Source organism: Staurois parvus, unplaced genomic scaffold, assembly GCF_062004578.1.
Source record: "Staurois parvus isolate SC_StPar_1 unplaced genomic scaffold, SC_StPar_1.0 ptg000249l, whole genome shotgun sequence".
Lineage (NCBI taxonomy): Eukaryota > Metazoa > Chordata > Amphibia > Anura > Ranidae > Staurois > Staurois parvus.
In genome coordinates, this window is record NW_028318045.1 from 12,031,455 (window position 1) to 12,055,496 (window position 24,042).

Below are 24,042 nucleotides of genomic sequence, written 5' to 3' on the forward strand. Positions count from 1 at the left end.
TACATTGAACTGTGATTTATTTCCTTAGCGGTGTTCTTCTGCAAGGGTGTCTGTAACTTTGGCATTTTGTTTAATACAAGTTTCAAGTTTTGCTGCAATCGGACTGTGTATGTATTTCCTGAACCACGCTGCACCTCCCCACTAGTGTTCTGGTAAAGTTGTCCTTTAAAGCATTAATATAGTTTCAAGTTTCACTTTAGGGCATAAAATACAGTGTTTAAATTAACTTACCATGAAGTCATGAAATAATTAAACTTATGTTACTCTTACGTTTCTACTTTGCTAATGTCGAATGTGAGGGTAACTACTAGATAATGGGGCTTCACAGGTCCATCCTAGTCATACAGAGGCACAGACACTGCTATCATTGTAAAACAGATTTCTAAACATAAACAACAAGTCAGTATATGTAAAAAGTTTTTATTATATTGATGGGCATGGAAAAGTATCAGGAGATTATCAAAAGAAGATATTTAAAATGAAGGTGGCATGAGGGAGATATTTTCATACACACCCCTGAATTCCTGTACAGTATTTCCATAGAAGAAAACTACTGCTGGTCATTTCAGTACCACTTTCAGCCTGATATGGTCACTAAGCAGTTCCTTAGCTCATCACCTGTGCAGTTGTAGGAGCTACTTACATGGCTGTGAAAAATACAAAACTGATAATGAAAAGCTGGCCATAGATACCAGAGTGCCTTCAGACATGCAGATGCAATCTGATTGTCCTCAGCCATCTGCACCAACCAGCCTTTCCCTAAACATGAACAAATGCACTTCACCCTCTAGAGAGTAATGCTGGAGACGTCCTGCCGGCATCTCTAGTCAATGGGGTATTGGGGAAAAAACAAAATTAACTGGAGAAGGTTCTCTAACTTGTTCTATTGCTATTTCCCCAGAGGAGCCATGGTTGCTGTTTTTTACAGGTCTCCTAATAAAAAGTCATTAGAGCATTTCAAAGTGTTTGTCCAGCCAAAGTCTTTTTTTTGGACAGAGCAGGGAGGGATTTACCTGCCGCCAGGATAATCCCCCCACTACCAGCATGCCTCAGTTTAGTAGCAAAGCAATACCAAGAGCATAATTGAAAGCATAGAGGGGCAGAATCTGTGTCCCTCAATGAACTTCATGAGTACTGTTGAGGGCCACAGGAAGTCTTTCATCTTCAACTAAACTGAAAGAAGTCTAATTGTGTGTGTGTGTGGGAGGGGGCAACATAGCAAAAAAAACAAGGTTAGTCCTTGTAACAGCAGAGCTGAAGAAAAGATGCCCATCCTCCTAAGACACTAGCAAAAAAAAAAAACGACCATGTTTGGAGTTGGATGGCTTTTCCTGGTCTTGGGTTTTTTGTTTTCCATTGTCCAATCCTCCTGCCAGTGACAGTATAACCTGAAAGTGAAAGACTTCCTGTGTATCTCAATGGATGAGAAATAAAATGCCTTTTTTATTTAGAGTCGTGAAACACTGGAACCCCTGTCAGTGTCCCCACTGCAGCAGATTTTCCCTCACATGGGAAGTGAGGGGAAATCTCTCTAACAAAGCCTGGCTAGCAGTAATAAACTGACAGGGGTTCTAATCCTTCCCCCAGTTTTGGCTGAACATACCCTTTAATTTTTCTTAGGTATGTAGTAGTTTATAGCCGTGTTTTTAGGAAGTAGATGTACATTTCTGTTTGTGGTGTCTTTCACTGAGGCTGCAGCATATTCTCAGCTCCTCCTGGTGGTGCTACAGTGTGAACTAAAATCTGCAAGTCCAGCACCTTGAATTAAATAATACCAGGTCCAGGAGCCTAAGAGCCAGGGATGAACACCAAAGATGGTGGGGCTGCTGCAGCATTTCTATCGAAGGATGTAAATTTCACAAGATTATATTTACCTCCCTAACAACTGCTGTTACAGACACAATGGCATTCTCCATTAAAGCTGATGAAAAATATTTACCATTTTGTTTAGGGGATTATAAATAGGTCATATAATGACCTTATTCTTTGCTCCTTCAGGCTTCCTTGTCTTCGTGTGACCGGTCCCCCAAAGCCTCTTCTATTTGCTGTCCAACTGATCATCCTGGTCAACCCAGGACCAGCAGTCCTGCATTGTACCAGGGGATGCCAAGAGCCTGCCTACCCACATTTGAGAGTGTCAGACAATGGAGGAGAGTGCCGTCTGCTGGGGAAATGAGGTATCGGGAAAGTATATCACCTTATTATCCTCTAGGATAATCCTCACGGTGGGAAGATTGACCGGTCATACAGCACATAGGAAGCCCGTGGAAGTGAGGATTAAGGTAAGTATGTGACCTTATTTATCATCCCCAAGGTAAGTAGTTAACACGCAGTTAACCCTTGTGGGGGTAGGGGAGGGGGTGGGGTACTCACTGCAAATATAAAAGTTTTTTGTCCCTAGAGTTCTGCTTTAAACTATAAATGTTTTTTAGAGAAAGATCTAAAGCAGCAAAGTTGAAAAAAACAGAGGTCTGCTTCTTCTTAAAATAACGCAGAAGATTCTACAATGTATACTGACTTCTGGATCAGCTGAGTCAGGAAGAAAAGTAAGAATAATAAAAGACCATAAACAGGTGGAGCAAGAGGAAGATTTTGTTGAAAGAATATCATCCTGTTTCATGCAGAGAAAAACAGCAGGTCCACAATAATGCCAGCTAACACAGCTGCTTAGACTTATCTTCCTTTTCACTCCATTCTCCCATGGAAAGGAAGTGACATACCTGTACTTCTGGGTATGGCAGAGCATGTAAATCCCTCCCTTCCTCCTCAGTTGAGGTCTCTGTTGATTAGTGGCTCAAGCATCCAGCATTGTCACATGGAGGTGAGGAAAGAACTTTCAGCCCTACATTTGCTCCAAGTCCTTCTCCCCATTTCCACTGACAGACCAACTGATGATGGAGCAAAGGGAAGGTAACTGTAAGCAGCTGCAGGATTCAGCGTTAAAGAAACTGTTGCTTTACCCTTCACAAGGAAAGTATAAGTCCACCTTAAATGCATTTGTCTGCCAGATTTGGACTAACACTATTCATTTTCATTATGGACTTTTTTTAACTGAACCTGCCATCTGTAACTAAAAGTCATGCCCCCTAAAGTGAGGGACCAGTATAAAAAGAAAAAAAAAAACAGAGAATGAAATGTTATTATACGAGGCTTTGTCTGCCCACATCCATGCCGTATCCTGAAGGTTTCGAACATCCCCTTCCAAAATCAATGAAAATTCCTTCAGAGTCCGATTCTATGGATTCTAAGATCTGATCGACTATTGTCTCTGGGCTGGAGGAAGGTGCAGGAAGCAGCGTGGAGTCCCTGGACAGCTCCTCTATTGAGTTCTGGCTTTGTAATAGTACTTGTTGAGGTTCACTGTTATTGTGGACAGGTGGAAATTGTCCGTTGCCTACAGAGGGTCTCTCCAGTTCGGCTGGAGGTTGCGTTTTAGTGGTGGTCATGGAGAGTTTGGAGCTGGAGTCTAGGATGGTAGTCAGGTTGGAGTAGCCCTGGATCTCCAGGAAGGTGGTCATCTCCGACACGGAGTGCCTGCGAATTCCCGTCCCATTGGCCGCCAGATTTTCCATTTCATACTCAGCAACCGGTGTCAGCAGCGGATTGTTGTAGCTCTTGGATCGCACCACTGGGTTCTTAGTTACAACATCACCGGACTTTGGGCAACGGCGGAATATGCGTTTTTCTGTTGGGAACAGGAAAAAAACACTGTTTAAAGGTGTCTCATATCACTATTAAAGTGCTTGTAAACCCTCACCTTCTAAAACAACCCATTGAGTTTAAAATAAAATGAAAGGCATCACATTTGTGTATAGATATAAAAAAACAGTATAAATACCTTTTTCCCCGTTTTATAAGTGCTCACATTCCCTCTGTTCTCAGCTACAAAGGTATTGGGGGAGGAGAAACAGCAGAACACTGAACTTCCAAGCTGTGCATGGTAGGGGGGGGGGTTGTCAGTGGAGGAGAGCACACTGAATTCCCAGCATAGCTAGAGAACTGACCACACTGTGCTCTCTTGCCTAGTGTGGTCAGTTTTTAATAGGAAAGAAGAGGGACTGGCAAGAATACCAGGTTTTTCACACAAAGGAAGCAATACAAAAAGAACAGGATACTTTTTCATACTTGTACATGGTGCAGCAGGCACATATCAGGAATAGGAAATGTTGGGTTTACCTATTCTTTAAAGCTCAGATAACTAAATTACAGTCAAAGTTTTTTCTTAGTTTTGAATAGAATGTGAAAAGGTTAGAACCTCTCTGGTTTTATTTCTTCCTTGGTCCCTGCCAGGAATATTCCCTTTCTCTCTTTATCCCGATGACGGCTGACACCAGTATAGAAAGCGATGAGAAATTCACAATGTTTGGCTCTAGATATACTTTATCTAGAACCAAAATAAAATGGGCAAAATCAGAAAGTCTTGTTCATGAATTCCATTTAAATATCATTGACATTTGGAAGAGATTACAATGACTGAATAATTTTCAGGCAACATCATTACAAAAACTCAAAGCAAAGAATGCCTTGAACTGTGGATATGAACTGGTGGTATTGGTCAACTTTCCACAGATGCCACTAGATGGTGCCAAATCCATTCTAAGCCCTGGATTTGGTGTAACACTGCATAGTAATGACAGTTAAAGGGAAACTATGAAATAAAAATAAAAAGTGACGTTCGGTGGATATAAAAAGTCTACACTCCCCTGTAAAAATGTCAGTTTTCTGTGATGTAAAAAAATGAGACAAAGATAAATCATTTCAGAACGTTTTCCTCCTTTAATGTGACCTATAAACTGTACAACTCAATTGAAAAACAAACAAATCTTTTTAGGGGGAGAAGTAAACATAAAAAATTAAAATAATGTGGTTGCATAAGTGTGCACACCCTCTTATAACTGGGGATGTAGCTGTGAGAATTAAGCAATCACATTTAAAAGCATGTTAAATAGGAGTCAGTACATACCTGCCATAATTTAAAGTGCCACAAATAAAGTTCAGCTGTTCTAGTGGGTCTTTCCTGACATTTTCTGAGTCGCATCCTACAGCAAAAGCCATGATCCACAGAGAGCTTCCAAAGCATCAGTGGGATCTCATTGTTAAAATGTATCAGTCAGGAGAAGGGTACAAAATAATTTCCAAGGCATTAGATATACCATGGAACACAGGGAAGACAGTCATCATCAAGTGAAGAAAATATGGCGCAACAGTGACATTACCAAGAACTGGACGTCCCTCCAAAATTGATGAAAAGATGAGAAGGAAACTGGTCTGGGAGGCTGCCAAGAGTCCTACAGCAACATTAAAGGAGCTGCAGGAATATCTGGCAAGTACTGGCTGTGTGGTACGTATGACAGCAATCTCCTCCTGTTCTTCATATGTCTGGGCTATGGGGTAGAGTGCCAAGACGGAAGCCTTTTCTTACGAAGAAAAACATCCAAGTCCGGCTAGATTTTGCAAAAACACATCTGAAGTCTCAAAAAAGCATGTGGGAAAATGTGTTATGGTCTGATGAAACCAAGGTTGAACTTTTTGGCCATAATCCCAAAACACTGCACATCACCAAAAGAACACCATACCCACAGTGAAGTAAAGTTTTTCTTCAGCTGGAACTGGGGCCTTAGTCAAGGTAGAGGGAATTATGAACCATTCCAAATACCAGTCAATATTGGCACAAAACCTTCTGGCTTCTGCTAGAAAGCTGAACATGAAGAGGAACTTCATCTTTCAGCACAGCAACGACCCAAAGCATACATCCAAATCAACAAAGGGATGACTACAGAGGACTAGAAGTCCATCCTGCTTATGTTTCCCTGCAGACAGGCTAGGAAAGAGTTTGGTCATGTAACAGTTGTATATCAATTAGGAAAAAGGTACTTGCATGTTTTTTTTCTTTTTAACCACTTAACATGGAACTTTGGTCAGAAAATTAAGTCCTGATAGATCACTTCAGGCTTAACCCTGAACGCCCACTCGGTTTGCAACAAACTCACCGCCATCTACGACCTTTTTGTTTCCCGCTCCCTCAACCTCCTGGCGATCACTGAAACCTGGATCCAAACCACCAACTCTACCTCCCCTGCGGCACTCTCCTATGGAGGTCTCACCTGGACCCACTCACCCAGACCCAGCGGTTGAAAAGGTGGTGGGGTTGGTATGCTCCTGTCACCGCAGAGCACCTTCCAAGTCCTCCCAAACCCTCCCTCTCTATCCTTCTCCTCCTTTGAGGCCCACTGCAGCCGACTATTCTCTCCAATCACCCTGAGGATTACAGTAATCTATCGGCCTCCTGGACCCATATCCCGCTTCCTCGACGACTTCTCCGCCGGGTTACCCTTCTTTCTCTCCTCCGAGCTGACCACCATCTTCCTTGGAGAATTCAACATCCCTATCAACATCAATAACCTGGCCATATTCCAATTTCTCCACCTAACCTCTTCTTTTGCACTCGCACAGTGCATACAGTCTACTACCCACTCCGACGGGAACACCCTGGACCTTGTTTTCTCTCATCTCTGCACCCCCCACAACCTCACAAACACCCCTTTTCCCCTCTCTGACCACAACCTCATCACCTTCTCCATCTGCTCATCCTCGTACACCTACCCCTCCAAATGTCAAACCATCACCAGCCGAAACCTCCACAAGCTGAACCCTGCCCCCTTCCATGCTTCAGCTGACCAACTGTACGACAGCATCCTTCCCCTGTCCTGCCCTGACCTGGCCACTACTGTTTATAACAACTCGCTGTCAGCCGCTCTTGACTCCTTAGCACCCCTAACCACACGAAACATTAGACTCCGACCGCTTCAACCCTGGCAGAATGACCATACCAAAAATCTCAAGCGACGCAGTCGTGCGCTAGAGCGACTATGGCGCAAAACCAGATCCCAACAAGCGTTCACCCGATATAAATCTGCCTTCCTCACCTACACTTCCTCCCTCCACGCTGCCAAGCAAGCCTACTTTGTAACCCTCATCAATACCCTCTCCTCCAGTCCTCGCCGGCTCTTCTCCACTTTCAACTCTCTGCTCTCTCCGCCCCCACCTCCACCCAGTACTTCACCGCCCACGAGATTGCTAACCACTTCCAAAGCAAGATCGACACAATTCGCAGGGACATCACCACTGCTCAGACTTCTGCCCCACCTAGCATCCCTCACACGAAAACCCCCTCAACACTCCACTCCTTTGACCCTGCTACCACTGAAGAGGTCACTAAGGTCTTCTCTGAAGCTTGCCTTACCACATGCCCCCTTGACCCTGTCCCCACACAACTCCTACGATCACCCTCCTCCTCCATCCTACGCTCCCTCACTCACATCTTTAATCTTTCCCTCTCTACTGGTGCATTCCCCTCCCCTCTGAAGCACGCGCACATCACTCCCATGCTTAAAAAACCCTCCCTGGATCCCACCGACCTAAACAACCTTAGACCCATCTCCCTGCTGCCATTTACATCCAAACTCCTTGAGCGCTTAGCCTATAATCGCCTAAGCTCCCACCTCACCGACAACAACCTCCTGGAACCCCTACAATCTGGCTTCCGTCCCCTACACTCCACTGAAACCGCCCTACTCAAACTCACCAACGACCTGCTAACCACCAAAGTCAATGGCCACTACTCAGTGCTACTACTCCTCGACCTCTCTGCAGCTTTCGACACGGTCGACCACCCCCTCTAGAGTCTAGTAAACATCCCGGGTATGATTAAACTTGAAACACGAAATCATAAATTATAATTTAATAAATACTCATAAAAAATAATAATATAATAATAATACATTTAATTAAATAATATAATCAAACCAAAAACACTGAAATTTGAAATATAGCGCCAAGTTCGCACATCGCTGAGCTCAGTCGCAGAATCGTTTTCAGTGTCTGATGACGAATGTCCCCACAAATCATTATCACTCAATTCTACAAGTGGTTCTAATTTACCATCGCTGTTCTCTAGGTGGTCTAAAATGGATTATGACCTAAAGGGACGCTTTTTGGTCGCCATGGACTTTTCTAAGTTTCCAGGCAGAAAGAACAGTAAAAATGCAGGCAGGGCACAGGACAAAGCACTCGGGACAAAATGTATGTGAAATGCTTTGAAACAGCAATGTTTTGCTATGAAATAATCGTTTTTAAAAAAATGTAATTTTTTAAGATTTTCAAATTTGCTGCCGGTTCCGGCGCCCGTACGTCCCGACGTCACAGGGACCGGAACACGGAAGCCGGATGCCGGCATTGGCCGGAGGAGATGGCCGGGGACACTGCAGGGAACGCATCGCGGGAGCGAAGGACAAGGTAAGAGCTGCAGGGAATCCCTGTGCAGCGCTGCATGGTAAGCCCGAGTGTAGCTCGGTGTTACTGCTTTTGGTACTGAAACTTTACCTCGAGCTACACTCGGGAATACCGCCAGGGAGGTTAAAGCAGAATTAAACGCTCCTATCCTTTACAGCCAAGAAAGCTGCTTCTGTGTGATCTGAAACTGCCATGGTGATCAGCTATGACACCAGCCATTTGATGGTTTGGCCGTTTGGTTGAGGACCCAAGAAAATGTGACAGTTAGCAATCCCGGCAATCCAGGAATGTAACAGTTTTTTTAAACTGTTAAAGCGATGGGTTCAGTTCTGCTTTTTGATTTACTGCTGTTCAGAAGCTCTAGACGTCAACAAAATGGCAGCCTCCAGCCAGAAGAAACAGGAGCACTGCTGGAGTGTTTGTTTGTTTTATACTATTACTAGTATAAAACAAACAAATAAATAAAAATTCCAGTATATATACCATAGTTTGTAGACGCTATACCTTTTGTGCCAACCAATCAATATACGCGTGTTTGGATTTTTTTTTACCAAAAATATGTAGCAGAATACATATTGGCCTAAATTTATGAAGAAATTAGATTTTTAAATATTTTTTATTGGATATGTTTTATAGCAGAAAGTAAAAAATATTGGTTTTTTTTTTTCAAAACTTTCCATTTTTTTTTTGTTAAATAAAACACACAGTGGTGATCAAATACCACCAAAAGAGAGCTCTATTTGTGGGAACATTTTACATAAATTTAATCTACGTACCGTGCAATTATCAGTTAAAGTAACACAGTGCCGTATCGCAAAAAATGGCCTGTCATGAAAGGGGGTATATCTTCTAGAAGGCAAGCGGTTAAACTAATGACAGTGCCATCATCCACATACAGAAAGAGAACGTATAATGTAAATTAAACAGTGTGTGTTTAGTAACACTTTAGTGCCCGGTTACACCCGTGCGATTTGCAAATTGAAATCGCACCTGAAATTGCATCTAATGAATGTGAATGCCAGTGTCTTAACATGTGTGATTTGCTGCAGTGCGATTTCTAAAGTAGTTCTTGCTTTACATTTTCTGCAGTTTTGTTGCTATTTCACATACATAGAATATAATGGAAATCGCACTGCAAATTCAAGAAACCGTTGAAAATCTTCACAAGTAGCAATAAAGTCTTCAGAAATCGCACCTGAAATCTCGCTAAAATTGCACACAAATCATGCAATTTTAAATCGCAGCATTGTGACTGGTGACTTAGCCCCCAATCACATCGGGTGCGATTTGGCATGTGACTTGCATGCCAGGCGACTTGCAAATTGTATGTCAAGTCGCACCCTATTGTCCACAATTACAGTGGCCAAATCGGTACGGTTCCGACTTGGTTGGAGCCGCACCAATTTCTAAAGTAGTACATGCACTAGTTTTCGTGCGATTTGCATAGACATCTGTGTCAGATGTCTTGAAAATCACACTTGAAATCGGCATGTCCCCCGACTTTGAAATCGTGCGACTTCACTGTAAGGTAAAGGTAGTGTGATGGATAGGCAAACATCTTGTGGCAAGGTCAACTGTCAAGATGGGCTCCTGAGATGGAAAGCTAATATACATCCCATGAATACAGCAGCCATTGTCAAGTTTGTAAACTCTGCTGGAAGCATCATAGAAATGGAGTTGTGGAATAACATGCACCTGTTTAAGAAAAGAAATTACCTGAAAGTAAAGCCACATGCAGAATGGAGAGCAATGCCCCTGAAATTAATTTTTTCCCAACAGATCGAAAAAAAAAGCATACAGAAATTTGATGCAACTCAAAGTGAGTTAAAGCCTAACTCTGGTCACATTAAAAATAATATAAACCCCCCATTCCCACTGATGAAGAATCTGTTGCCTCATTATCTCTGATGGATGGGATAACACACACCTTACCTGTGACATCTAGAGTTCCTCTGCTCTCTGAGTGCTGGATTGTGGGTGGCACTCCTACCAGTGTTCGATTCCCATGGTAATGATGTGGCTACTGGTCATTTGCAGGAATGATAACATCAACAAGAGGAGTGACAGCAAGGCCGGTCAGAAACATGAAGGTTGGCTTCAGCAGACCGGTCCTTGCAACCTTCCCTCCCCCTCAACAGTGGTGGTGGGGAAGACAATTGTCACCCTTTTTTATGTGGCTAGAGTTAGGCCTTCAGGCTTTAGGCCAAAGCACATATTTTGCAGGTCTAAGGTAATTTCTACAGTTAGTAAGCTTTTATATGATAAGACCATACCTAGAATGCAGGAAGAGTGAGTAAAAGGAGCGTCGCTCGAGTACAGTCCATATGTTCCAAGGTATGGAGAGACCACCTTCTGAATAAGTGACTCCAAGTTCAGATATTCCTCTGACACACCCTTCGATTCATGGACACCCTAGAAGAGAGATTGCATATAAGAGGGATTAGAGTGTTGCATACTTCCACATTTTTACTTAGCATGGCTGAGAAAATTCAAACCCTTTCATGGACCTGAAACCAGGCAACTAGCATTTCAGATGGCAGCCTCTGTAATTCCTTCAGTACAGGTCTCCATTTAGGGTCCCATTTAGCAGATCCGCTTGCTCAGTGGGGGATCTCTCCACTGATCCCCATTGAGCAAGCGGATGACAGCTCTGTGCAGGGGCAGACTGACAACTCATGGGGCCCTCGGGCAACAGGGGATCATGGGGCCCCTGTGTCCTTGCCCAAACTCAAAAAAGCCTATGAAAAAGGTACCAGGGGCATCTCATGGGGCCCCCTACTGACCCAGGGCCCTCGGGCAATGCCCGAGTTTCCAAATGGTCAGTAGGCCCCTGGCTCTGTGTCCTCTCTGCTGCTGCAGAGCAGATACAGCGCTGCTTGCTCTCCTCAATGGGCGATCGGCGGAAAACAGACCGCCTGTCTGTTTTCATCCAACCCGATCTGACAGATGGAAGGGGAATTGGATCCCTATCCTTCCGTTTTTGGCGGAACGACTCGGTTCGTTTACACCCGCTGCTCCATAGATGAGAATGGATTCTCCAATCGGGTCTGCCTGAAAAACGGGCAGGTGGACCTGATCAGAATGTCCATGTGAAAGCAATTACAGCAAAATTCACAAAGCTCTAACACAAGGATAAGCATCTTTTTTCAGCTGTGTGAATCTAAGGAGGAGGTTTACTAAAACTGGTGCACATAGAATCTGGTGCAGCTGTGCATAGTAACCGATTAGATTCTAACTTCAGCTTGTTCAATTAAGCTTTGACAATAAAACCTGGAAGCTGATTGGTCACTTTGCACAGCTGCACCAGATTCTGTGAGCTCCAGCTATAGTACATTTTTCTCTAATTGTTTAAATCTCATAAAATGTAGCTGAAACCAACTGTCACTTCTTCAAATTTAAAATGTATGTAAACCATAACAGTGGACTTCTCTTATCTGCAACCTTTTGCATGTTTAATATACCATTGAGTGCATTACGTTACAGTATATCTGTTGAATATAAAGCTCAAGGGGGGTGGGGGTGATGTTCTGTAGCCCTAAATTCCTCCTTCCCTAGGGTGACAATGCTGCTTTACCATAGATACAGTATAGAGAGTGAGCGTTGTCACTCTACGACAGGAGCTGTGTCACTGGCAAGATCATCAGGTGAAAATAAAGGAAAAGAAGACAAAAAATAAATGAACTTGTAAGCTACAATTTGTTACATTCTTGTTGTGGGGTTTAGATCTAGACCCCTAAACATAGAATTTAGGGGTCAGGAATAAATACTGTACCAAGTTCTGGGATCAGGAGTGGGTAACGCACAGGGTGCAGGGGTCAGGACTAAAGTAGTAGTAAAGTTTCAAAGCAAACAGACTAAAAATTCCCCCCCCCAATGCCAAAATGTGCTAGAATGCACCGCATGCTAGCACATTAAGAGAGACTCACCTTAGACCTCCAGCAGCGCACTGTCATGGCTGACAGGGCTTCTACCATCACCCGGTCTTCCTTCCGGGTTCTTGGGCTCCAGCCATTTGAATAGATGAGCCATGATGATGTCACTCCAGCACATGCATACAGCACATGTGCTGGTGACATCATTGGCTGCAGTAGTGATGTAGTAAATATCTCTTGTAGTGGATATTGCTTGTACCTGCAGGTAAGCTTTATTATATTATTATAGGTGAACCTGTAGGCACAAGTGACCAAGCAGTGTTTACTACCACTTTAAATAACAGGTGTCAGGATTAGATAACACACAGAGTTCAGGGGGCAGCATTAAATAACGCACAGAGTTTAGGGGTCAAAATTAAGTAATGCACAGGGTGCAGAGGTCAGGATTAAATAACGCAAAACGCTCAGGTGTCAGGATTAAGTAACGCACTGAGTTTAGGGGCCAGAATTAAGTAATACATGAGGTGCAGGGGTCAGGATTAAGTAGCGCAAAAAGCTCAAGGTTCAGGATTAAGTAATGCAGAGTTTAGGGGCCAGAATTATGTAATGCAAGGGGTACAGGGGTCAGGATTAAATAACACAAACAGCTCAGGAGTCAGGATTAAGTAACGCACAAAGCTCAGGGGCAGGATTAAGTAACGCACAAAGCTCAGGGGTCAGGAATAAGTAACGCACAAAGCTCAGGGGTCAGGATTAAGTAACGCACAAAGCTCAGGGGTCAGGATTAAGTAACGCACAAAGCTCAGGGGTCAGGATTAAGTAACGCACAAAGCTCAGGGGTCAGGATTAAGTAACGCACAAAGCTCAGGGGCAGGATTAAGTAACGCACAAAGCTCAGGGGTCAGGATTAAGTAACGCACAAAGCTCAGGGGTCAGGATTAAGTAACGCACAAAGCTCAGGGGTCAGGATTAAGTAACGCACAAAGCTCAGGGGTCAGGATTAAGTAACGCACAAAGTTCAGGGGTCAGGATTAAGTAACGCACAAAGCTCAAGGGTCAGGATTAAGTAACGCACAAAGCTAAGGGGTCAGGATTAAGTAATGCACAAAGCTCAGGGGTCAGGATTAAGTAACACACAAAGTTCAGGGGTCAGAATTAAGTAATGCACAAAGCTCAACGGTCAGGACTAAGTAACGCACAAAGCTCAGGGGTCAGGATTAAGTAACGCACAAAGCTCAGGGGTCAGGATTAAGTAACGCACAAAGCTCAGGGGTCAGGATTAAGTAACACACAAAGTTCTGGGGTCAGAATTAAGTAATGCACAAAGCTCAACGGTCAGGACTAAGTAACGCACAAAGCTCAGGGGTCAGGATTAAGTAACGCACAAAGCTCAGGGGTCAGGATTAAGTAACACACAAAGTTCAGTTTCCCACAGTCTGATTGGTGTATTGAACCTGGGGACCTCAAGGTAATATAAAGCTTGCAGTGCAGAGGATCCAACCGACACTGCAAGAGCATAAAATGGTATCACTGGATGTGTCTGCACATGTGTGGCTGCATGATTCGCTGCTCACACACAGGGTGCTATAGACATTTTTTAGTTGCTGGTTTAGCATTTTGATGGGTTGGAGACTGCTCGCTACAAACTTTACACTACTAGGCAGCTCCCGGGGACAAGTCTGGGGATGCCCATTTCCAAGGAATAGACCCCCACTACAGGGACTGTCCCCATGAAATTGGGACAAATGGCAACCTTAATATAGGGAGGACTGCATTCGAATATGGTCTGTATAGGAACGCCCAATACTCCAGACTGAGATCCACTTATCAGGATATTTCAGATTTGCATAACTCCTCCCAAAAGTCAACCCTCTGCTTGCATCATGACTGAGGAGTACTGAGTCAGGATGCTGTTATCTTTTCAGGAAGCTATGTACAGCACCCTGCCTACCCCTCCCACCAGCCATGATCTGTCTTCATTACATAGAGAAGCACAGAGACCCAGTAATGACATTGCTGGCACTGAAATAAGGTGTGTAATGAAAGCAAAAAAGTTTTATTTTAAAATGTTATTAGCATGTTGGTGAAGGGGAAAAGTGAGAAACCATGGAAGGAAAAAAGGAAAAATAAGTAGGCTAAAGGTCATCTTTAAGGATCTTTATTCTAGTATGTTAGAAATTGTATCGAACCTATAACATATTTATTCAGACCGACACTCAAGTCTTTTTTCATGCTATCTGGGCTTGTGACAGCCAATTTTAAAAAAAAACTATAAGTCACCTTCCAGTCTAATGGAATAATTATAGTTTCTGCACACACTGAATTTTATTCCACATTCTGCCCTCTTGCTCAGAATATATCCACCAAACAAAATGACCTTTAAAGAAAGAGCAACCTTTATCTGATTTTTCAACTTTTAAAAATACTGCAGCGTTTTAATTTTATCCGCAGGTATTTCAGAAGCTATTTGTATGCTAATTCTTCCTTCCAATTGCCTGGTAATTAATCGCCAGGTTTTCCGTCAGTAACAGAAGAGTGGTTTCATTGAGGCAGGAAAAAGAGGAGGTGGAACGCAAAGCCAGCACCAAAAAATATCTCAAGCAACTAACAGCGCTGGAATGGCGCTAACAGCAATCAGAGATACAGAGTACAAGCTTCCATGTTTCTCTCTAATTTTTTTAATCTCTAAAACAGGTTCTCTTTTTCTTTAGTTAGGTTGGCTACTGTAAAGTAAACTTGTCATGGGGGTCACCAGTGACCCCATATGTGCTAAGCAGACAGAACCCTTCATAGTATTAGTGCCCATCCTGCAGCCTGGGGGATAGGGGATCTTTGGCACTTATTGTGTTGGCCCTTACAGACAGTGTAGAGGAAAATCCCAAATTTTAGGTTGTCCCCAGAAACTGAATAGAGGGGAAATCTTTCAATTGGGACACTAGTTTTGGTGACCTGGGGGACCCAAGGGATTCCCTTTATTTGCAGGGATTCCCTCTCACATTTTGTTTTGGCTATAAGACAGGATGTTAAGATAAATCTCCCCAATAAGACACAGATGGCAAAAAACGACAGGGGTTATAACACTCCCTTACTCTATCCATAACGAAAAAGTTTTGCCTTTAGTTCTACTTTAAGCTCTAATGGTGGTGTGCCCTACTGATTTATGTCAAGTGTGAGTTTAAATGACAGGTCCACTTTGAGATTGGAAATTGTGGTAGTAAGCCTCAAAGTCAGAGACAATTAGCCTTGCTGCTTGTGTTCTGCTTCTTCAAACAGCACTAGAAAGCATCCGAGATGTGAAGAAGAGCCTTGTAATTCAGTCTGTCGGAGAAATGTTTTCAGTGTCTCTAAATAATACATGTCCTCTTTATTCCACAGGCTCGCCAATGTTACTTAAAGCTTACTCTGACCTTTTCAAGAACGCGGCGGCCATCGTTCGCAGTGCTGTGTGAAAAAGTCTTCCATTTAATGCATCAACTCCAGATAATATCTATATATAAAAATCCTTTCTTGACCTTGTCGGCTTCACTTAACCAAACTGCCAAGGCTGCTTGTTTAGTATTAACTCGTATAAAAACACCAGAGTGTAACAAATCAATTTTCAAATCAAATCATGAAGGTATGTTCACTTCCTTGCCATCATATAAAGATGTTTTGCTGTACATTATGTATCTTGGCAAAATCTATATGAAGGGTGTAGGATGCCTCTTCAGCTTTTTTAAAAATACAAATCACTGGTAACCCTCTATCCCTTTATAGTTTTGTTATTGTGAAGCAAGACCCCTAGATTCTTTGCCACCCTCAGAATGCAGAAAGGGCCCCCTCCCATTCCTCCTAACTCTAAAGTGTGCAGAAAGGCCTCTCCCCCCATTCTTTTTATGAAATCAATGTGTAGAAAGGCTTTTCCTCCTTTTTCAACCAAGGTTCCTCCTGATGTTGCTAAGGAATAATTGAGCAGGAAGCACTATTAAATTGATCCCCCGCTTGCACTGACCACCAAGGCAAGGTGGTAATTTTTCAACCACTAATGTAGGGTCACTTCTACACTGACCAACAATGTAAGGAGTTACATCTATGCTGACCACGAATGTAAGGAGTTACATCTACACTGACCACCAATCTAAGGGATCACTTCTACACTGACCAATAATGTAAGGAGTTACATCTACGCTGACCACCAGTGTAAGGAATCACTTCTACACTGACTACTATTCTAAGGGATTACTTCTACACTGACCACTATTCTAAGGGATTACTTCTACACTGACCAATAATGTAAGGAGTTACATCTAAGCTGACCACCAGTGTAAGGAATCACTTCTACACTGACCACTATTCTAAGGAATCACTTCTACACTGACCACTATTCTAAGGGATTACTTCTACACTGACACCCAATTTAAGGGATCACTCTACACTGACCACTATTCTAAGGGATTACTTCTACACGGACCACTATTCTAAGGGATTACTTCTACACTAACCACTATTCTAAGGGATAACTTCTACACTCACACCCAATCTGAGGAATCACTTCTACACTGACCACCAATTTAAGGGATGGGAATAATTTCTACACTGACCAACAATGTAAGGAGTTACATCTACGCTGACCACCAATGTAAGGGATCACTTCTACACTGATCACCAATCTAAGAAATCACTTCTACGCTGACCACTAATCCAAGGGATCACTTCTACATTGACCAACAATGTAAAGAGTTACATCTATGGTGACCACAAATGTAAGGAGGTATGTCTACGCTAACCACCATTGTAAGGAGTTACAGCTATGCTGACCACAAATGCATGGAGTTACATCTATGCTGACCACCAATGTAAGGAAGCACTCCTACCCTGACCTCTATTCTAAGGGATCACTTCTACACTGACCACCAATGTAAGGATCTCTTCTACACTGACACCCAATCTAAGAGATCACTTCTACACTAATCACCAATCTAATGAATCACTTTCTACACTGACCACCAATTTAAGGGATCATTTCTACACTGACCAACAATGTAAAGAGTTATATCTACGGTGACCACACATGTAAAGAGTTACGTCTACACTGGCCACCAATGTAAGGGATCACTGACCACTAATATAACTAGATACGAAAACCTTTTCATCTCAAGAATGCTACCAAAAATTATTTAGTTGTATAGAGCAACATATATAGGGGTAGCTGTATAAAGGGTGGTAAAAACTCATCTGTCCTGGGTGTCAAACACACAGTAAGCAGTGGTGAACACAAACTTACACTGGCCACCAATTCAAGGGTGCAATTTTTCCACAAAGACCAATGTAAGGGGTCACGTTTGCACTGACCACCAATGTAAATGGTCACTTCTACACTGACCACCAACGTAAGTGGTCACTTCTACACTGACCTCTAATGTAAGGGGACACCACAATTTTTTTCTTTTCAAGATTATCCCCAAAAATGATTTTGTTGTTTAGGGCATGGGGTGGTAAAAAATTATCTGCCCTTGGTGTCAAATACACTATTTGGGCCCATTTAAATGTATGCATGTGCATAGAGGATTAGAATTTTGTAGAGTTAAGCCCCGTTCACACAAGGAAATTTGCTCTGTTCCCCATTCAGGGCCATTTTTTTCCTGGCATGGGTAAGTGCAAATGCCCTGCATGGGGAACAGAGCAAATCTTCCTGTGTGAACAGGCCCTTAGGCAGAAAAACTGCATGCCATAGCTTTTAAAACACACTTCACTGTAGCACGGAGATGAGAACAAGCATTATTTTATGAGGATGGTTGACATATTTTAGCGTGTTGTGACACATGCATTAAAATGTGTAAGTAGGTACAATCTTTCAAATAGGTACAATCTTTCAACAAATTACTGATCATGGTAATATATCATGAACTGTAGGTTTAATCATGTTTAGTAGGGGTTCGTTGAGGCATGAAAATGAATTCACAGGTTCCTCCAAGGTAGAAAGGTTGCGAAAGGCTGTTGTAGGGCATGAATAAGGGAAATGCCATCTCTAGGAACCTTGAGACAACACTGAGCACTCCAGCTTAAGAGCCTCCACTGATGTGAACTGAACTGAAGGAGACTTCTTGACTTGTTCAGCCACTCAGACACAAAGGCTTTCTGTATCTGTCCTCTGACCCTCTTTCACATCCTGCTTTCATCTGAAAAGCCTCTCTCTTCCTGTGGAACCTGATCCACTGCAGGCATATGCCGCTACAGCGTTAGTGAAAGTGTAACTCCAGCAATATACAGAAAATAAAATACATTTTTCATCTGGCATAGCAAAGATCTAAAAATAAAGGGGCAGAATCTGAGTTTGACCAACGTTTCACTGCAGAGGAATCTTCCAGGTGCATGTGTTTTAAATGACAGTTACCAGGATAGGTGTCCCCATTGGAAAATGTCCTTCCGCACTCCAAAGACATGCTGGTAGGTTATGTGTAAAAAGGTGTGCTACTGTGCTTATAGATGAATTAAATATTCTAAATGACAGCTGCAGCAGTCCTAAATTGTGAACCTGAATGCACAAAACATGAATGTATAACCATATGGACCGTGCATACTATGTGCATAAAATAGTAAAATAATCAACATAAAGTTCAATATCATTCAGTCCCACACCAGTGAGATGGGTGCAAAGTGCTAGTATTCAACTTTTAGTATCTTGATTGTATATCTCCAAACCACATGACAGGTGCTCCACTGTGCTCACAAATAGTGCCCCACATGGACTGACACTCACTGTCATCCAATGACCACCTATTTCTAGAGGTCATACATGCTTTTGGGACTATCTCAGTGAACCGATTGTGGCAATGAAGGTTTGATGACGCAACTTCCGCCGATGTCACATTAGCCCTGTGGAATGCATGCGGCTCTGAGGAGCAATCACCACAGTGGCATCCATTTTCCAGTGAATTAGCAACAAGGCTGAGTACACCAAGTGTCAGGATACAGGTACTTTATTTGTGAGTGTATTTCTTTTAGTTATTCCCCTGAATGTCCTCTTCTGTTTCTTTATACATGGTGACATATTGCATAACCTGCTTTTGGAGGAGAGGAGAGAGTGGTCTTGGAACTTGTCTATTATCAATCACAGTCTCATCTTAAGGAGAGGTGGTTACTTCATTGCCACAATCGGTTCACTGGGATAGTCCCAAAAGTGTGTATGACCTCTAGAGATCGGTGGTCATTGGATGATGGTGAATGTCACCCTATGTGGGCATTATTTTTGAGCACAGTGGAGCACCTGTCATGTGGTTTGGAGATATACAATCAAGATACTAAAAGTTCAATACTAGCACTTTGCACCCATTTCACTGGTGTGGGACTGAATGATATTGAACTTTATGTTGATTATTTTACTGTTTTATGCACATAGTATGCATGGTCCATATGGTTATACATGCTGGTAGGTTAATTGGCTCTGGTCTATATTGGCTCTAGTATGTATATGAGATTGGGTCCTTAGATTGTAAGCTCCTTGAGGACAGGGACCGATGTGAATGTACAATATACAGTATGTAAAGCGCTGTGCAAACTGACAACATTATAAAAATATCGGTAATAACCAAATATAGAAAAAGTACAAAGTGCTGAGTAACCAACCAAAACTTTACCAATAAGACCCCTTTCAGACAGGGCAGACCTGCTGCTCAGCGGAGGATCTCTTTTCTGATCCCTGCTGAGCAAGTGGATGACAGGTCTGTGTCCTCTCGACTGCTGCTGCTGAGCGGACACAGACGCAGCCTGCTTTTCTCTATGTGGCAGTCGGATGAAAACAAACTGCCTGTCTGTTTCCACCCGACTGTCATCCAATCTGATCCAGCGGACGGATGAGGAATGGATCCCCATCCGTCTGTTTTTGGCGTACAGGATCAGATCAGATGCCGGCAGGTGTCAGCGGACACTTGTCCACTGACACTCGCTGGCCCATAGAGGTCTATTGATAATCAAATCGGGTAAGCCTGAAAAACTGACAGGCAGACCCAATCGGACCGTCAGTGTGAAAGGGACCTAAATATCTCTTATTGGCTCCCTTTTGGTCTATTAAAAAGACAATTAGAGAAGTTTTATCTAATAAGAGCATAAAATATCTGTATATCTTGCCATATGCCTGTACTGCACTGAAAATCACAGTTGTTTTATGAGGGCCCAGTTCTCCAACAACAGCAACAAAGGATGAATAAAAGGTGAAAACGTTATTTTCTAAAAGAAAAAAACATGCCAATTGTGAATGATACAGTATTTAACCTGTTGCTACCAACCGTACACATATCTGTGGTGGCACAGCTGTGGGCTTTAATGCCATACTGCCTTCTATATGTGTACAGCCAGCATTGCTGTTCTGTGCTGGGAGTATTGCTAAACTGTGCACCCCCAGCACTGTGACTGTGCCAACAGCATGCGCTCACTGTTGACAAACAGGAGCTGGTAGGACAGGCCACTGATCATGCGACCAGTGTGACAGCCAATTACATGAACGCCTCCAGCGTTATGAACCCCTAAAGAGCTGGCTCCTGGCAGTGGAGAGGGGAAAAGCAAACTAAATGTCATCCAGTTAGGGGTAACATCTTCTTTAAACTTATGCTGCATGTATTATTGAAAAATAGTGAAATTATAATGTATCAATAAAAAGAAGGCGAGGCAAACATTTGTAATTGTGTTCCAGTTCTGTAATAATACTGAATAATGTACAGAGATGGTTCCATATTTAATAATATAAGAAGCACTTCAGTGTGAATCCCTTTCTGCACCTCTCCTAGAAATATTGACAAAATCCCCCGACTTCCCTTGACCACTTCTCACAGATGTAATTCATTACCCATGATCACATGACGAGTGACACCAGGGATTTTGTACAACACTGGTATAGACGCCTTGCTGCGAGCTCATGATTTATACTCGCCAAAGGGAACAGTAAACGTACTGTGAAAAATCTGCTGCTTCTTCACAAAAGAAGCAAAGAACTGCTAGGAATCATTTTGCTTTCTCTATCACAAATACATTGGTGATTATTGACAATGTATGAGTACAGATTGTCATGTCATTGGATGGATTGATTAAAGCTGGTTAAAGTGATAATAAAAAATATCCTTACTCTCCAAAAATAATTCATACACATCTCCTACTTAAAATGGTAGTACAGGCAAAACCTAACCAACTCTAATTTTACTCTCAGCCACATTCTAAGTGTATTAGATTTAGCCCTGTAAAGAAAAAAATGCTATACTTACCTGTTCTACACTTACCATCTCCAGGGGCGCCCTCTGCATGCTGGAGACAGCAGACAATGGCTGGGAAATGCCTGGGAATTGATGTCACCCATAGAGTTACTATGGGGCTTCCATTGTTGGCTGCCTCTGCTGCACACTCCTACACACTGAAGCAGCCGCTGACAGCTCAGCATGGGACCGGACAAGAGCGGCTGCAGAACAGGGCTAGGTAGATTAGGCTTAGAATGTGGCAAGAGTAGTTTACATTTAGTTAGGTTTTGCCTTTACATTTACTTTAGTGTTCTTGTAATCTATTTTTCATGAAATTGTTTCTTACTGTGTTTTTCTGCCTCTTTGTAACATCTTGCACGAGTTTCCAAACCTCTTCCTTTCCCACTCCCTCTTGTTTGTTTGGAACAAGTAGTGCTCGTTAGTTACCATCATGTATACTGATGTATGCACACTACAAATCCCAGAAGGTGAATTTTTCAGCATACGTATATATATATACAGTTGCAAGAAAAAGTATGTGAACCCCTTGGGATTACGTGGAGTTTTGCATGAATTGGGCATAAAATGTGCTCTGAACGTCTTCTAAGTCACAACAATAGAAGAACACAGTCTGCTGAACATAAAACTACACAAACATTTGATGTTGCCATGGTTTAATTGCACATAACATGTAAACATTCACAGTGCAGGGAGGAAAAAGTATGTGAGGCCCTAGCTTAATGACTTCTCCCAGAGCTAATTGGAGCCAGGAGTGAGCCAACCTTGACTCTAATCAGTGTGATGATATTGGATGTGTTGTTGACAGCTGTCCTGCCCTTAAAAAACACACACCTGTTTTGGGTTTACTGGTTTCAAGAAGCACTGTCTGATGTGAACCATGCCTAGCAGAAAAGAGCTCTCAGAAGACCTACGATCAAGAATTGTTGACTTGCATGAAGCTGGAAAGGGTTACAAAAGTATCTCCAAAAGCCTTGATGTTCATGTGTCCACGGTAAGACAGACTGTCTACAAATGGAGAAAGTTTAGCACTGTTGCTACTCTCCCTAGGCGTGGTCATCCTGTAAAAATGACTGCAAGAGCACAGCGCAGAATGCTGCATGAGATAAAGAAGAATCCCAGAGTGTCAGCTAAAGACCTACAGAAATCTCTGGCACATGCTAACATTTTTGTTGACACATCTACAATAAGGAAAACATTAAACAAGAATGGAGTACATGGGAGGACACCACGGAGGAAGCCATTGCTGTCCAAAAAGAATATTGCAGCATGTTTGAAGTTTGCAAAAGAGCACCTGGATGTTCCGCAGCACTACTGGCAAAATATACTGTGGACAGATGAAACCAAGATTGAGTTGTTTGGGAAGAACACACAACACTATGTGTGGAGAAAAAAAGGCACAGCACACCAACATCAAAACCTCATCCCCACTGTAAAACATGGCGGAGGGAGCATCATGGTTTGGGGCTGCTTTGCTGCCTCAGGGCCTGGACGGATTGTTGTCATTGATGGGAAAATGAATTCCAGAGTTTATCAAGACATTTTGCAGGAAAACGTACGACCATCTGTCCGCCAACTGAAGCTCCGCAGGGGATGGGTGATGCAACAGGACAATGACCCAAAGCATACAAGTAATTCAACAAAACAATGGCTGCAACAGCACAGAATACGCCTTCTGGAGTGGCCCAGTCAGAGTCCTGACCTCAACCCGATTGAAATGCTGTGGCATGACCTTAAGAGAGCGATTCACACCAGACATCCCAAGAATATTGCTACACTGAAACAATTTTGTGAAGAGGAGTGGTCCAAAATTACTCCAGATCGTTGTGCAGGTCTGATCTGCAACTACAGGAAATGTTTGGTTGAAGTTATTGCTGCCAAAGGAGGGTCAACCAGTTATTAAGTCCAAAGGTTCACATACTTTTTCCTCCCTGCACTGTGAATGTTTACATGTTATGTGCAATTAAACCATGGCAACATCTAATGTTTGTGTAGTATTATGCTCAGCAGACTGTGTTCTTCTATTGTTGTGACTTAGATGACGTTCAGAGCACATTTTATGCCCAATTCATGCAAAACTCCATGTAATCCCAAGGGGTTCACATACTTTTTCTTGCAACTGTATATATATATATATATATATATATATATACACATACATATACACACACACACACTACATTGCCAAAAGTAATGGGACACCCCCCCATTGGATTCAGGTATTCCATTCACCTCCATGGCCACAGGTGTATAAAATCAAGTACCTAGGCATGCAGACTACTTCTACAACCAATTGTGAAAGAATGGGTCGCTCTCAGGAGCTCAGTGAATTCAAGTGTGGTACCGGGATAGGTTGCCACCTGTGAAATAAGTTCATCTGTGAAATTTCCTTGCTACTAAATATTCCACAGTCAACTGTTAGTGGTATTATAACAAAGTGGAAGCAACTGGGAACAACAGCAACTCAGCCATGAAGTGGTAGGTCACGTAAAATGACAGAGCGGGGTCAGCACATGCTGAAGCGCACAGTGCGCAGCAGTCGCTAACTGTCTGCAGAGTCAATAGCTAAAGACCTCCAAACTTCACATGACCCTCAGATTAGCACAACAACAGTTCATACAGAGCTTTGTAGAATGAGTTTTCATGGCCGAACAGCT

At 42.8% G+C, this 24,042-nt stretch overlaps 1 protein-coding gene across 6 annotated transcripts in view; it reads right to left on the reverse strand.

Moving 5' to 3' along the window:
- Positions 1-404: 404 nt before the first annotated feature.
- The window catches only part of PRR5 (proline rich 5), a 148,678-nt gene continuing 125,040 nt past the window's right edge, over positions 405-24,042 (reverse strand). For all 6 annotated transcript variants that reach the window (XM_089680788.1, XM_089680784.1, XM_089680789.1 and 3 more), the window contains 2 exons: positions 10,566-10,704; positions 405-3,685 (listed from right to left, as the gene is read on the reverse strand). In XM_089680788.1, coding sequence (XP_089536914.1) covers positions 3,141-3,685; positions 10,566-10,704 — 684 coding nt within the window. In that variant the 3' untranslated portion in view covers positions 405-3,140. The remainder of the gene's footprint in view (positions 3,686-10,565; positions 10,705-24,042) is intronic.